This window comes from Lepus europaeus, chromosome 8 (genome assembly GCF_033115175.1).
Source record: "Lepus europaeus isolate LE1 chromosome 8, mLepTim1.pri, whole genome shotgun sequence".
Lineage (NCBI taxonomy): Eukaryota > Metazoa > Chordata > Mammalia > Lagomorpha > Leporidae > Lepus > Lepus europaeus.
The window spans coordinates 105,140,588-105,157,897 of NC_084834.1; the positions used below are offsets into that span (position 1 = coordinate 105,140,588).

The 17,310-nt window shown below is 37.8% G+C and overlaps 1 protein-coding gene across 5 annotated transcripts in view; it reads left to right on the forward strand.

Annotated features, from left to right (window-relative positions):
- The window catches only part of ADAMTS3 (ADAM metallopeptidase with thrombospondin type 1 motif 3), a 321,081-nt gene that overhangs the window by 144,360 nt on the left and 159,411 nt on the right, over window positions 1-17,310 (forward strand). For 3 of the 5 annotated variants that reach the window (XM_062198709.1, XM_062198711.1, XM_062198712.1), the window contains one exon: window positions 10,400-10,556. In XM_062198709.1, the coding sequence (XP_062054693.1) occupies window positions 10,400-10,556 (157 nt within the window). The remainder of the gene's footprint in view (window positions 1-10,399; window positions 10,557-17,310) is intronic. The other 2 variants (XM_062198710.1, XM_062198713.1) reach the window with 1 other exon arrangement.

Genomic DNA, 17,310 nt, shown 5'->3' on the forward strand with positions numbered 1-17,310 from the left:
TTCCTAGCATTTTATTTCTTGCAATCTGTATTTGGCTTTACAATTAAAGTTTTTTATATTCCACAAGATTGTTAATATATTTTTATTAGTGTATATTTTAAGTCATAGTGTGATATTTCCCGTGCATGCAGCCTGAATTGATTGAGCCAGGGTAGTTAGCATTTCTATCTATGATTTATTTATGTTTGGAAGCTTAGAGCATCTATCTTCTGGAACTGAATGAAATATATAATAGGTTATTATTAACTGTAGTCACTCCACTGAGCTGTGAAAGACTAGAACTTACTCCTTCTGCCTGATTTTGTTGGGTGTTTGTTCTCCAACCTCCCTCTATCATTCCATTCCTCCCCCCAGCCAACCTCTAGTAATCACTATTAAACATTTGGATCAACTTGTTTGTCTTTTAGTTTCCAAACATGAGGAAGAACATGTGAAATTTGTCTTTCTGTGTGCCTTTTTTTTTTCTGGTGACCTATATTTTAGTAAGGATGAGGCAGCAGAGGGTTGGAGGTCATGTTCTCTAATTAAAGAAACAAGTAGTGATGTCTAACATCACTGATTAAGATTGGATCAATTTGCTTTAGCAGTTAATTGAATTGTGAGTTAAGATAACATAGTCTTTTTTTTTAATTTAAGACTCTGACCATAATACTTGCCTGGCTGGAGAGCACCCCTTCCCCACTCCTTATGGAAGAGATTCTGCAAATACACATTGAGTGTTGTCAATTTGTTAGATGTAGCTGCAATATAGAAAGGGTGTGGACAGATCATTGTTGAATGAAATGCCAGCCAAACTCAAATATAAAGCTGATATTTAATCAGATTTATGTTTTAGGTTCAGCTGACATATTATTCACCATCTCTTAATGTCCAGTTAGTAGCATGGTTAAAAATAATTGTAAAACAAGGTTGACAGTGATAAGCATCATGGAACTGTAGATAAAACACTTGGAGTCTAAAAGAGTAGAAAGTGGCTTCTGGCCTTAGACTAATAGAAGATTTTATTAAGTGTTGAGTTGGGGGGCAGTTTGGATCTTTGCAAGCTCCATCCAAATGTATCTCAAAAACTTCAGCTTCTTTAAATAGAGGAATTGTATTTGTTGTTTGCTTGTTTATAAATCCAGCTTCAAATCAGTGGTCACTCTTTCCTAGCCCATTTCAATTATTTTGCTTTTCCTGGTGCCTCTCCTGTAAAAATTCCAGAAATACCACTGCAGTGCCCTCGGAAATTCAGGAAAGATTTAGAAATTATATTCATGTAATAACATGTATCCGTTCTGTTGACAAAATAGGAGCCAGGTATTGGTTGCTTGGTACAGTGATGGAATAAATATTTGAGGAAGCCGCACAGTGAAATGGCGATTCTCCGGATCTGATCATGAAAGTTTAGTGAGCTAATGTGACGTTGTACCCTTAAGGTAAAGTCACGCTTCAATGTAATAGTTACATTTGTTTTGTCTCATACACACATTACTACATTTTTTTGTTGTCTTCCGGACATTTAAAGCTTATTAACAGTTTTCTGTGTTACAAGCCAGTATAAAAGTGTAACCGCTTCTGCACAAATTGAGGGATATTTAATTTCAGTTGCAGCAACACATTAAGTATTTGATATACATTTCCTGAGGTACCAAAACGGGAAACCTGGCTCTGCTCCTCTTCCTTAACCCATTTGAGATGTACTGCCATCAACAAACATTTAGATGTCACAGTTCCAACATAGTGCTTCCATGATGTAGGCGTTTTAGAGAATCTCGGGCACAGAATTTCCAAGAAAACTGGTAATTTTTGATGGAATTCCTTTTAAAATGTGTTTGGGCTGATTTTCTTCATAAGTTAAACACAGTTTAATCTTCTCTTGCTGACTTTGATCATATTCTGATAGGGTCATAGTCAAAGTGGAAGTTCTCTCCTCCCTTCAGAGAAAGGTACCTCCCTAAAGGCTTCCAATAGCCTTGGCAACTCATGACTAGAGCCTAGGGAGATTACTGACACCATAAACAAGAGTGTCACATTGTTAAGTCAACAACAGGAGTCACTGTGTACTTATGTCTCATGTGGGATCTGTCCTTAATGTGTTGTCCAATGTGAAGTGATGCTATAACTAGTACTGAAACAGTATTTTTACACTTTGTGTTTCTGTGTGGGTGCAAACTGATGAAATCTTTACTTAGTGTATACTGAATCTATCTTCTGTATATAAAGATAATTGAAAATGAAAAAAAAAACCTGGTGTTAAATTGGAAATGGCATAGAAAATTAATTAATTTTTAAAAAATATCATGTAGGATCTCTGTCTTTAATGTGCTGTACACTCTTATTTAATGCTATAACTAGTACTCCAACAGTATTTTTTCACTTTGTGTTGCTATGTGAGGGCAAACTGTTGAAATCTTTACCTAATATATACTAAACTGATCTTCTGTATATAAAGAGAATTGAAAATGAATCTTGATGTGAATGGAAGGGGAAAGGGAGCGGGAAAGGGGAGGGTTGCGGGTGGGAGGGAAGTTATGGGGGGGAAGCCATTGTAATCCATAAGCTGTACTTTGGAAATTTATATTCATTAAATAAAAGTTAATAATAATAATAATAATAATTAAAAAAGTAATTAAATTATTAAAACTCTCCCCAAAAGAAAAAAAAATCTTCTCTTGCTGACTGAGACTTCTTATTATGATGGATAAAGGCTGGCATTTTACATTTATTGTAGGGTTTCATAGCCTTCATTCACAGACATTATCTCATCTGAAATCCCCTGTCTTCCACACCCCATATTCTCATTTGCCTTTTATACTCTGGTGAAGATTAGGGAACCATCCAAACTAGTTTGGTAGAATTGAGTGTCACATGTGCCTGGGAGGACCTCTCCTAGGGAATAAGCAGTGTGGTCCTTGAGATAGCTGTTTCCATCCTCAGAGGCTGTTTTCTAACTTGATTCTGGATTCTTGGCAGTGTTTGAGTTGAGTGACGTAGCTGGAAGGGTTGACCAGATGAGAGGGAAATTATACTGCTGGATTTTCAGCATAAGTCATTATTTCATAAATATCCCCTCTAAAATGCTGTCAAAGGACCAATGTGAAGAATTAATAAAAATGTATTTAATGTTTTAATGTTGCTTAATTCTGTGTTAAGTATAATAAATATTTTTAAATATGCAGTATTCAGTTTTGAAAAATAGTTTGAGCAGCACAAAACATATTTCTGGTATTGTTGCATAAGATTAGAATAGTAAATGTGGATTTATAAATTATTATGTTGATATCATGTATCAATTAGTTAACATTAAAGATGAATTAAAATAAGTGCACCTATATAACAGAATGCCTTAGAATCATGTGGGAATCTGTGGTTGACATTTCTATAAACTTCCACGTTACAGTTAAAAGTTTAAATTTCTGGCATCATTATAAATTCATGGAATGTCACGGTCTGAACTTTTTTGCTTATATACACCTAGTTTTATTCTTCCTGTAAGTCACCCCATGCTCACATGTATAAATGTATTATATGAATTAAAACTGTGGGGAACTGAGAGCAGGGATGAGTTATTTAAATTAGAATATGACTGTGCAAGGTCTTCAAACTTCCAGAAACATGTGTTGAATGCATGACTAAGTGAGTATCTTTGTAGATAAAAGAGCCTTTAATCTTTAGTTACTAGTATTGATGATTTTTCTCTTGTTAAATATGCATCAGTCAGTCTTATTTGAAAAACAGGTGCTTTTTAAATACCATTTTTGGTAACCACTGAGGAAGAAAGTCGATAAAGTGTGGTAGGAAGAGTGCAGAAGAACCTATTTCTATTGGCTAAGAATATTCTGGCATTTGAAATATACTCAGATGTGGTGTTGCCACCTGCTTTTTCTGTAATATTTTCCTATCCCATCTCTACTAATCACTTTTGTCTGTCTTGTTTCTTTCTCACAGTCTTCCTCCTTGCAGTTACTTTGATAAAGCTTTCTTCTGCACAGGGACCACAGCCCTCTTCTCCATTTCCTCCTTTTTTTTCTTACCTTGCCTTTTCAGTTTCTTTCTAAGATGTTTTATTTTCATTTGTCTGTGTCTTACATTGATTTCCTCTTCTACTTCCCCTCAAATTCTGGATGATTACTTTGGCTAAGGTGCTATTTTATACCCTGTGATAATGACATAGCAGGGACTATGACACAACCTATGCCTGTGTAGAGATTATGTTCCCAAGGGGTGACTATAACCTAGGCAATGCCTTGGCGGGAAAAAGACAGGGATAGAGAATGAAGGGGGAGCTACTTTAGGTCACTGGGGTAATACCAGTGGCTAGAACGGAAAGTTCAGCTGTAAAGACTATATGGAATAGACCAGAAAAATAGACAAGATAGATAGGACCAGACCATGCAGGGCCTTGTAGACCATAGTCTGGAATTTAGATTTTAGGAATTTCCTGTATAGTGATTTTCTGAGTCTCTATCAGCCCACCCACAGATCTCTTTTGAATGTTTCTTGTTTCTTTTAATAGCTGTTTTGTCATTGCCTCTGAGAAGGAGCATCCTGAATTCAGTATATTTGTGGCTATGACCATTTTCCTGAAAAACAGTTCTCCATTTCTCCACTAAGTATGGAAAGTTCTGGCACTTCTTCAGATGAACCCGAGTCGCACAAAGCAAATCAGCTTCTTCTCCCTGCCTTCTGGTCAGCTTTCCCTGTTGGCTTTTCTGTTTCCACAAACGAGAGACCATTTCCGTGTCACCCCGAGATTGTGAATTACACCTTTATGCCTTCTGTTTTCCTTCTTTCTCGTTTGTTTTCCATCCAAGCAACATGTATTGAGCTCCTAGTTTGTACCAGGCACTGTTTTAGGCACTTAGGTATATTTTGCGAATAGATTAAGAGCAATTCTTGCTCAGGAAGGTAGCAGAGGGGATCCCAGCTGTCAATGAAAACTGGACCGGATTGTAGGTTAAGTGATCTGCTCTGGTCAAGGACACTGCAATGGAGATAGTGCAGCAGGGGAGGGGAGGAGGCATGGGCTGCTTCCTGTGAGACGCTAGTGGGTAGTCAGGATAGGCTTCTTTGAGAAGTCACACTTCAGTGAGGACTTAAAAGCGGGGGAGTTAGGCATGTAGATTCCTGGGGAAAGAGAATTCCAAGTAAAGAGCTGGTGCAGAGGCCTTAAAGAGGGCACCTACCTGAGGTGTTCAAGAATCAGCCAGACACCCATTGTGGGCTGGAATGGAGCCAGCTAGGCAGGGAATGAACTGATGGGACTGGAGAGGTGACAGCCACGTAGGTGGAGGTGCTGGGGTCAGTGATGTTCTGTTTGGTCCCTGTGAGAACTTCAGTGAGCTCATTATCAGAAGGTTTTGAAAGCAGAGCTTATTCCAGCAGGTACCAGTATTTATCTTTTCCTGGGATCACTCTAACATCAGTTCCATTTCCTTTTCTTTCTACTTTGCTCTCCCCCATTGCAACTTCTGCCACCTGGACTATTATTTTTGCTTCTTGCATGCTTGTTTCTAGACTCTTCCATTGCATACTTAATTATCAGATAAATCTAAAAGCAGCCTTTTGTTCTAGTCTGATGAGCAGCATCTTTTTTGTTGCTGTTGTTTGGTTCTCTGTATTAATATTCAGACTGAAGGCTGTGTGAGTACTCACAGCCTTGCTCCCAGGCTGTTCTCTAGGCGAGGAGCTGACTCCCTCTCCTCATATACACCACTGATGTGGGCAAGGGTGATATTCATTTCACTCCAGGTTCTTGTCATGAACAAAGACACACATTGTAAGTGCTGACACAAATAAGATGCACAAAATATAAAATTTATTTAAAAGGTGAGCAAGTGGGTGTGTATGCACACACACACACACATGCTAGCCTGGGTCGCCCACACAGAGAAACACCTGTCATGAGTGGGCCAGAATGTTGCCTGAAAGGAGGATGGGGGGGGCGGGGGTGGGAAAGAGCACCTGTGCAATACTTCCAGCCATGCTCTGCAGTGGAAGAAAGGGAGCAAGAGCTCCTTCCAGTTGTTGGTCTTTTTTATGAGGTTGCGGGTGGTGCATTTAGGAGGGAATCCACCTGGGAATTATGTAGCGCCTCCCCAAGTTCTACTTGGAGCTCAATATACATATTTCCATGATGTCTCCTTTTAGGTCCCGATGAAGCAGATGTGTCCTGGCAAAGGGGGTGTTTTGTTTGACAAGTAGGAGGATAGAATGATATGGGGCCTGGTGGTGAGGAGAGGGGAGTTGGGAGTAGGCATAGGGGATGGGTGCATGGGCTGGTGGGAGGAGTGGTTTGCAGGTACTTGCAGCTCAGCTAACCTATCAGGTGTTTACATTTCCCAGATCCCCATGAGATTTTGTCTTGGGACCCTCACTCTGGCCTGCATTGCCTCACTCTTGTCCCTTCTCGCCTGTCACCAGGGCAGTAGTCCTCACATTTTGGAAAGTACCCCACATATACACAAAAATTCATTGCCTCACCCATGTCACTCATCAGGTAGTTATTCATCAAAAATATATTGCATACGTATTTTGTCGGGCATTGTGCTGGTGTTGAAGGATCCTAAGGAGAACTAAGATGGAAGTGTCTGCCTCAGGGGCTGATAGCCCCATGGGGAAGATGAAGAATCAAAAGTTTGACATTCACATAAACAGGACTCTGACATTTGTGTTAAGAGCTGTGACAGACAAGAACATATTGCCATGAGCAAGATGGTTGGCTAGAATGCTTCTCCTGGATGGCAGCACTTAATTTCTGAAGAGTGACAAAGTGAGGAAGTGAGTTTTAAGGAAGGCGACATTTCATCTGAGATTTGGAGAATAAAATAGAACCGGATAAAAGAAGTGTGGTGTGGTGAGGGTAGGGAGCTGTAAGTGGAGGGGAGAGCATTTTGGAGGCCCGAGACTCTAAGTGGCTTGGGAATATCAGAAGAAAAGCAACACTGAACACAGGTCCCTGTGGCTGCTGCCTGTGAGAATTGTGAGAGTGGTGATGCTTGGGGGCCTTGAAGGCCATGGCAGTGAATCTGGTTTCAAGTGCAATGGGAAGCAATCGAAGCGTTGTAAGCACACAATGGCATGATCTTGTTTGAGGCTGCCGTTTTCATGTGTTCATCAGATCATTTGGGTCTTCTCCCTGAACACCCAGCCTGATTACATTTCCTGGACTTCTTTGCAGTCGGTTGTGAGCCACATAAGAACTGTATTCATCCCATAGAAGTAAGTGAAGTTGTGAACACCCCATCAGGGCTACTTCATAAAAATGTGGGCTTCTTCACGCTGCTTCCATTTCTGCCTGGGTAAATACAAGGGCTCTTATTGCAATGGCAGAGCCACTTGGTGCCTGGATCCCTGCAAAGCTCTGTAGAGCAGAACTGCTTCCTGATTGACCTAGAACTGTCTAGAATCTTCATGTGAGCAAGAAAGAAGCTCCTGTTATGTTGAATCTTTATGTGCTTGGTCCATTTATTACCTAGTTTGTCCAAGTTACTATGGTCGTTTGATAGGGCGATTTTGACTACTGTGCTATGTGAAGGTGTGACAGTCTGAATGACAAACATGGATCAAGTGAAGGTTTATTTCAATGTGGACAGGGGACATTTCAGATGCGGTGAGATGATTTTGGAGGCAAAATCATCAGCCTCCACTGATAGTTTACTATGCCTAGTGAGATTGAAAAAAAAAAAATCTGACTGTATTTGACTCACAGTGGCCACATTGCTGCCTGGACTCCTGTAGCATACCTCATTGAACACTTTAGCCTTGTGTTTTGTTTATGTGAATTTAGTTGATTGGAGGTCAAATCTCAAATATCTGAGAATTTTTTCTTTCCTGTGCCATTGAGTACAGTGCTTTGTATAAGATACTTCCTCCCACCCCCATTGGAGTTGAAGTTGGCTTCGGTTAATGAATAAAAGGGTTTACTCTCAGGTTTCCTGTGTGTCCTGTGGAGTTATTAGATGTCATTGGACACAGTTCTTTCTTGCCAGAAATTTAGATTTTGCTTTGCTTTGTAAGGAGCTTTTTTTGGTCCGTTTTGTTTTCCCTGTGGCCTAGTGAGGAAAGCAACATCACGGACCTGAGATTTGAATGTTGGCCTAGAAGGCCTGTGGGCTGTTCACTACCTTTGACTTCACATTCCATTGACCCTGGAATCTGTCTATTTCTCGGAGCTGCAAACTTCTTTGGTGACACTACTTCCACCCAGTGCCAGGCACCCATCTGGGAGAATCAATGTAATCTCTGTCTCAAGATAGGAAGTTTCTGTGATCCCAGATGAATGATGAGATGCGTGACTAAGGAAGTGTGAGTAGCATGTGTGAGGAAGGGTGGGAGAAGAATGGAAGTTCCAGAGCAGGGCGACTGAATGGCGTTGGGAATGAAGATGAACACTGAAGCTCCCATGCTAATGAACTTCAACTTGTAAAATAAAGTTTGTCACATATCTGTGTTGTAAGATGAAGCTAGCGAATGCTTCTTGCTCAAAATGGATGCTGTCAGTGAAGGGACTGCTTGTTATAGCCTCGGATGTGGAGCTGTTTTATGAATTTATTTTCTGTTTACTGTATTTGTGAACAGTTCAGATGTGTTTTATGGATATTATTAATCTACCTCTACCTAAGAAAGGTAAAAGCAGTGTGTTGAAATTATTTGAAGAAAGCGAAATAAGAACAAAACCATAATGTTGAAGAGATTAAAGTGAAAATTGAAAAGCATGGGGAGAATTTTCTGTGTGTAGAATGTGAATCCATTAGGGAAGAATTAAAGATACCCCTGCAAAAAAAAAAGTGATTTTTGCAGTATAGGAGTAGGTAAGAAATAGTCAAATGAGAAAAAAGTACCTCAAATAGGAGTAGTCTTCAAAAAGTTAATACAAAATGTGCATTGTGAAAAACTGAAATTTCGAAGTTTTTTAAATTTCATTTTTAATGAGACTTTATTCCATTTTTAATGAGATTTTGAAACCCTCTGGTTTTAGCACATGTGTCTAGAGATAACATTACTATTGAGTATCTATTAGCTTAATGTTCTTTTAAGTAAAGACTATAAATTTATTCTAGAGGGTAAGAACCAGGTATGGAGAAAAAGCCATGGTGATGTTTTCTTGAAATTTCTGGCACCACAGATTCAAGGGCTATTTTGTATGTGCACAGCATCAAGGTGGGTGTAGAAGTGGTCCATGAAGATGCTTCTGAGAATTCCCTGTGAGGCTTACACAGAGGAAGCAGGTGTAGAGCTTGCTGGATGGTAGAGTTGAGAGTGGGAAGGACCATAAAGATTTGTTTTTAATACCAAAGCTGTAGTCAGAGGCATATTTGCTGGGTACTTTAACGTCCATGTGACTTGATACCACAATGACAGAGATATTATAGACCCTGAGTTAGAAGGAGTGAGGAATCTTTCCCTGGCCTATGTTTCATGACAGCCTAGATCTCACATGTGAAAATACAAACTAAGTTAAAGGTCTCAGGAAAAGTAGTAAGTCTGGTAAGTATTTTCAAAATAATTGCAGTTCCCAGACTTACACAGAGTTTCTTCAACTTTCTCCTCAAATAAATGTGCTGATATTTAAGTGAATAACATATATTAATGCATGACCTTTAAAGTAGAAATATGAGCTGCTACTATCTGACTGTGATGTAGCTTTGATAGTTAAGGAATAGAACCTATTAGACAAAACATCATTTGTCTGCAGCTGTAGTACTGGATATAATCCTGGTATTTTCTGAATAATCCCAAGATGAAACAGAGTTAGACACTGGAGAGTTGGAAGGCATTGAAGGTGAGGATAGGTATGAGAAGTGCTGCTCGAGCAATAAACAAACATAATCATGATGTTCGATTAAGAAAGCAAATATAAGTTGGTTTTTCATGTTAGAAATGCACGATTTCTACAGAAGCTTAAAGAGGCTATTTAAAGACAGACATCTTTGCTGGGTATAGTCTGGGACTCATCTTTTTCATGGCATAGTGGTATGGGAGGAAAGTTTAAATGGGTTAAAAAAAAAAAAAACTTCACATGTATTGGCAGCATCTTCACCCTGGGTTGATATGGGAAATTAGAAATGCATTTGCAGCTTACATATCACATATGATTTCATGGAGGGATAAAATAATGAGTACAATATATGAATGTATTTCTTCTGCATTCTGATGAAATGGGTGCATTGTCTGATTTTTTTATTCTTGTGAATTTTGTGTCCTCCCATATGTGAATTTTTGCCATTCCTATCATATCTGAATTGGTACTTTTATGAATTACTAATGCATAGTAGCTTAACCATTTTGAGTTTGCAGTCAAATCTGAGGGAGAAAAAGCATTCCATCTCACAAATTACATACTTGCCATTTAAAAGACATAACTTGTGATCTGAAGGTGATGTTGTTAAGTTAACACATCTTATGCTTCCTCTAGGCTGGAATGATCAAAAGTGATAATGAAGAATATTTCATTGAACCCTTGGAAAGAGGTAAGCAGATGGAGGAAGAAAAAGGAAGGATTCATGTTGTCTACAAGAGATCAGCAGTAGAACGGGCTCCCATAGACAGGTCCACTGACTTCCACTACAGAGGTAGGCATCTTTGACAAGGTTTAATCATTAAACATGATTTTAAGATATGATGAAAACAGGCTTCCAGCAACTAGCAGATGTGATTGTCATGTGCTCATATATTATATGGAGGTCGAAAAAGTTTATAAATAATGAAATATGGCTCTCTTTTCTGTAGAATACATAAGTGTTATTTATAGTGCATAGAATCACCATCATATTTTTTTATTTATTATTTATTTTAAAAGTTTTACATTAAAACTATCTTTTTTCTAGCTTATGTCAAAATCTGAAAATATTTTTGCTTTTCCAGAAACATCTACATTATGCATTATTTATGTTAGTTTTAAACTTTTTAAATAAGATATGTTGGCATGGCAGAGTTGCATTTTAAGAACAATGTGATGGATGCGTTTGAAAATAACTACGCTACTTTAATATCTATTTTGTAATGCTTTTTATTATGTGGAGGAGACGTAAGTCACATTCTTCTGCAGAATTTTATTTCACAATAAACTGGAACCACTAAAGACAAATTCTACATATGAACTTTTTTTCAAATGCAATCTGAAAGTAAGTTGATATTAAGGAGATATTTTTATATCTTAGATACACAAATTTCAAGAAAGGATATTTGTGTGTATATATATTTGTATGTGTGTTTGTGTGTCTGTGTGTCTGTGTTATCAAATCTTAAAAAAAGTAATACTTTTGCTAGGGCAATTTTTAAATTATAGGTAATAAAAAAATGTTTCCCTAAAGGAAATCTCAAGGGTAGAAATTACCTTCATTTAACAATTATTTGTTTTTTAGATTGCCATTTTGAGAGTTGCTACAAGTAATTAGTTTGATTTTCAGATCCTGCCAGTTTCCCTCAATACGCTGTGCCGGGGCAGGATTTGTGGGACAGCAGGATAAGCCACTGATTGGAACACCTGCATCCCATATCAGAGTGCTTGGTTCAAATCCCAGCTACTCCATGCTTCCCATTCTGCTTCCTGCTAATAGAGGAAATTGGGAAGCAGTGTATGATGGCCCAAGTACTTGGATTTCTGCCACTCACAATGGAGACCCAGACGGAGTTCCTTGCTCCTGGCTTCTGCCTGGCCTGACTCCAACTATTGTGGGAATTTGGGAAATTAACAAGCTGATAGAGGATTCTCTCTCCCATTTCTGTCATTCTGTCTTTCAAATTAATTAATTAATTAGTCTGTTAAAAAAATAGGCTATGGGGTCGATGTTAGGATGTAGGTGGTAAAGCCGCTGCCTGAGATGCTGACATCCCATACAGACACTGGTTTGTGTCCTGGCTGTTCCACTTCTAGTCCATCTCCATGCTGATGGCCTGAGAAAAACAGTGGAAGATGGCAAAAGTGTTTGACTCCCTGCTATCCATATGGGAGATCTGGATGGAGTTCCTGGCTTCTGGCTTGGGCCTGGACCAATGGTGGCCTTTGTGGCCATCTGGGAAATGAGCCAATAGATGGAAGATTCATTCTCTCTCTCTCTCTCTCCCTCCCTTCCCCCCTCTCCCTCCCACCTTTCCCCTCTCCTTCCCCTTCTCCCTACCCCCTCTGTCAGCATCTCTCCCTGTCTCTCTGTAACTCTTTCAAATAAATAAGTAAATAAAATATATTCTGTGCTAATGGAATAGTATAATTTAAAATTCGCACAGAAATTCTTGAGAGATTTCTGATTTAAAAACAAGATGACTGTGTTAATGAATACATTATTATGGGTATGGATATTGTGGCACAGTAGGTTAAGCAGCTGGTTGGGGCACCCACATCCCATATGAGAGTGCCAGTTTGAATCCCAGCATTTCTGCTTCTGATATACCTTCCTCCTAATGCACCCTGAAGGGCAGAGTATAGTGGCTCAAGTGCTTGGGCCCTTGCTACCCACTTGGGAGAGCCAGATGGAGTTCTGGATTCTTGGCATCAGCCTCACTCAGCCCTGGATATTGCAACCTCCTGCGGAAGTGAACCAGCAGATGCAAGATAAATCTATCTGTCTGTATGTCTGTCTGTCTCTCCTTGTCTCTCTCTTCTCTTCCTTTCTTTCTCTTTCCTTCCTCTCTTTCTCCCCCTCTCCTTTTCTCTGCCTTTCAAGTAAAATAAATAAAACATGTTTAAAATAAATTAGTATAAAATGTGTGCCTAACTCCAGGACTCTTGTGTAACAGAAATGAAACGAGCTTTACAGTTGAATTTGGTGTGAATAATTGCTCTGCACTATTATGTTGTTATTGTAGGTTAGTACTTAACTTTTGTGAGGCTCTATTTTTAATCTGTGAATCAAGAATTTAAATATATCGCACAATTGATAAGAGTATTAGAAATCATACATGCAAATTGTTGAGTGTAGCCTTCAGCCACCAAAAGTGTTTAATCATTGCTAGGTATTTTTATATTTATCTTATTAATTATTAATATTGAGTATCTTGTGCAGAAGATTTGCATGCTAGGTGTTTTGTTAAATTGAATGTTTGGACATTGTTTGCCTTCATGTTGTGAATATTTACTCTCAATTCTCACTTATGTTTTCTTGCTTTATTAAAAGCATCTTTCTAAATAAAAAGAATGATTATGTCAAAGGACAAATAGTGCTTTTTCTCCAAATGTTAGTTGTTGCATATTATTAATATCTGATATATCTCTCAAGGAACTGGTGAAGTATCTTGTAGAAAAGTCTAGCCCACATGCTATGGAATTGCGTTGGATAAGTGGAACCAGAACAGAAACTATGGCTTGTCCTCCCATTTGCTCCATCTGTTGTCACTAGGTTCCCACCAAGCTGTGCCCTGTCATTCCATTTCAGTTCCTAAAGATGACTAATTCCATAAACATCAGTTTTGGTGCTTTTCATTCCTGTGATATTTACAGGAAGTTGAAAGAGATTACGTTTTGTTTTTACAATTAAGAAAATTATAAAAAAATACTGTTTAATACCTATTGTATTTTTAGATGACGGAATAGAAAATATTATTTAATAGCCAAGGCATATAAATTTAAAATAACTGCATAGGATTAAGGCAATTTGGAACATTATTTTGGGAACTTGTGTAAAACCTCAGTTCAGTGGCATCAATATACATACTCAGTTTACAGAAAGGTTTGTTTTTAAAAATGTGGACACTGAGGACTTTATTTTGTTTTCAATTATAAATAGAAGTTCCCCTTATTAGTCAGACGTGAACTGTAATAGTACATTTTGGAAAGGTTTTCAGTGGTCATGGGTCAAAACAAAAGAATTCCTTGGTTTACTATAAATTATCTTAAAAATTGAATCAACAAAGAACCATTCAATTCTCTTAGAGTGTTCCAACATAAATCTTTCTATGAAGTTAATTATTTTTGCTTTCTTCTTATAAATTCTGATTGAGATCTTGAGTTGTCACCATGTATATTAGCAATGTAACATCTTCCCTGTTGTAAAAAGAGAATCAGATTCAGAACTTTAAATTGTGACTTATGGTATTTTTTAAATTCTTCTTTTAAATTCCTGGCCACAGGACTGAGAGTCAAGCTTTTTCCATGGACTAACTACTTTTAAATATAAATTAAGAATATATTTTTATAATGTATTATATGACTCTAAAATGTGAAATTGAACAGGATTAAGATTCTTTATGAGGATTAAGAGGGCATATTGATTTACAAATGGAAACCAAAGTACCTTACATAATGCCTTTTCTGGGTAAAAGATGTTATTTTAGGAGACATATAAAGTCATTTTTAATGTGTTATAAAAAGAGTAATGACATACATAAGCTCAGCCTTACTTAGAAGTGCACTTGAGGATGGTCTTCATAAAGTTCTCTGAAAGCAAGTCAAGTGAAGGAGTTTTGATCATAAGCAGGCTATTCCTGCCACAACTGGGTTTCATTAGTAAGGACTCTCTAAATATTCTACCCTATCTTGCTAGTTTCCATAGTGATTGCCTGGCTCCCCAGAATTGTGGTTTGTTACAAGTATTTGAAATTAAAACTAATGAAGACCTGGATGAGGTGACTAGCAGTAGAATAGAGTGACGAAGCTACACCAGACAGAGATTAAAGTGAAATTGATGGAGTTTCGCAATGAAGCAAATATTGGAAGCCGATCGAGTAATCAAGGGATGACCCAGAATTCAAATCTGGAAGATGAGAGAATTCTCTTTGCCAGGTTTATAACGTTAGAAGCAGAAATAGGCTTGATGGAGGATGACAAGTGGATACTATTTTGGATATAACTTTTAAGATCCACTGGAACAGTGAATGAACTAAGAATTCTATATTTACCACAGATTCTTTCATTAGCTTTTAATTGAGAAATTGTATTATTTTTGAAATGCAGAAGCATATTAAGAGTTGTTATTAAACTAGCTATAAAATCAAAGATTCAGGCCTCTGCTTTAGAATTACTTTTTCAAGGGGTAAGAATTTGGTCTACTGATTAAGATGTCTGCATCCCACTAGAGCATGCATTCAAAATCCAGCTCCATTTCCGACTCCAGCTTCTTGCTATTGTGCACCCTGGAAGGCAGCAGTTGATGGGGCAAGTAGTTGGTCTCCTATTTCCCGCATGGGAGAACTAGATTGAATTTCTAGCTCCCAGCCCAGCTCCCCACCTCACCCCCAGTGTTGGTCTTTGGAATGTGAACCAGCAGATGGGAGCTCTGTCTCTCTTGGGAGCTCTTTCTTTTTGTCTGAGTCTCTGTGTCTCTCAGATAAATAAATGTTTAGTTAAATTTTATAAAAGAATCACTCTTTGAGGAACAAGATCCAAAGCAGTATTACATTTGAGAATATAAATCATGATCATTGCAGAACTGGGAGGAGTTCATAAAACAGACCAGTGCCAGTTTCTTGCAAGGAAATACAGTCCTTTTCTTAAACAACAGACATAAACTTGGCATGCTGATGGTCAACAAAGTTGTCTACTTCATCATGGTGCTAGAGTCTAATTTGCTTCTTTTTTGTATTTCTGTTTCAGGGGCATAGAAACTACCTTGAATTTTTGGCATCTTTAGTTTGAACAAAATTATTTCGTACTTGACTCTGTTTCTGAAATTTTAATTGGTAACCACAAAACCAATACAATATTAAAGGCCACTAAGTTCATCCCCACTATTAAATCAATCATTTGTTCAAACTCAGATTACAAGAAGGAAAGAAAAACAAATACGTGTGCATATAAAATATACTCCCATCCATCTCTTAAGAATGCTTACATTTTCATCATTAAGTTTTCTTTAGGCAGTCTACTTTTGGGGAAAGAAAGGCTGTATTTGTATGACATCATTCAGCTTTTCATATTTTTTATTTAAGCCCTAGGCCCTTAGGCATTGCCTCTCAAATTACAAACCATTCATTCACCAGAAGCTTTGTGTTAAAGTAATTTTTTTAATTACTTCCTACCAGTGGGAAACAAGGAATAGTGAGCCTTTATCTCCTAGATGCCTTTCAGGATTTTCATTTTCCTTCATGAACTCAAGTGCTTGTGTCGCTGGTATGGTTGTCATGGTGCTGCCAAGGAGTGTCTTTGTCCCAGGTGGGAAACATGGAGAAGTCAGAAATGATTTGGGAGTTGCTCCTGGTTGCTGGGGAATGAACTCTGCAACAAGAATCAGAATAATGGGAAGACTATTTTATTTTAGTGGTGCTAGAAACTTCTGAGGCCCAGCAGCCTCTGTGAATCTATAGACACATCGGTAGGTGCTCTATTGCTTTGTATATGGATATTCTCATGACCTGTGCCCTGATCAAGGAGAATCAATAGTGGGCTTTGTAATCACCCCTCCTTCCCCCACACTTATATTATCAGCCCATAGAAGTTAATTTTACCAGGTGTATTCTTAGTAATTGAGTCATGTACATAATATTACTAGAGTATTAAGGAATGTCAAGTTACAACCATTCTTCGAGGTAGTTATTAAATTACAGACTTTTCATAGCTGTATGAAAATTTCTAACTTAATCTAAGGGCAGTTATTTGTCAAGGCTACCACTGCGATTCCTATGGAAATACTAATCCTATTTATAGAATTTCTTTTCAAGTTGCCTGGGTGTATTTCTCATTCTGGGTGGGTATTTATTTATTTTCTTTTTTTTATTTAGTAAATATAAATTTCCAAAGTAAAGTTTATGGACTACAATGGCTTCCCCCTGCCATAACTTCCCTCCCATTCACACCGCTCCCATCTCCTGCTCCCTCTCCCATTCCATTCACATCAAGATTCATTTTCGATTATCTTTATATACAGAAGATCAATTTAGTATATATTAAGTAAAGATTTCATCAGTTTGCAACTGGGTGGGTACTTATAACAATTACTGACAAAATTAGTGGCAATATGCAGATTGACTTATTGTTTAAAATAAGAAAAAGAGCAAGAGTTAAAGAATTTTCAGATGTGAAGCATAATAGATAACAATTTTTCCTTTTTTGAAACATGTAACTGAACCTTCTTATGAATAGGTTCAATGGCAGGAACTTGTTTATGAAATATATAGGGTTGGATTAATGTGTTATAAATGTAACCATATTTTTTCCAGTAAAGAAATGAATGTAGAAAGACACAGGCTATTGAGAATGAGTTACATTTAGTTATTGGTGTGGCATTAATGGGAGAGTGAGAATCAGAAGGTTTCAGAGATAGCTGAGTGACTGATGAGAAGTTAAAGGTGGTGGATGCATATGAAGGCAGAAAGCGAATTCAGAGAATTTGGACCAGATCTTGATTCTTAAATTATTGTCTACTCAGAAGCAGTTTAAATTATTGATTCATCAGG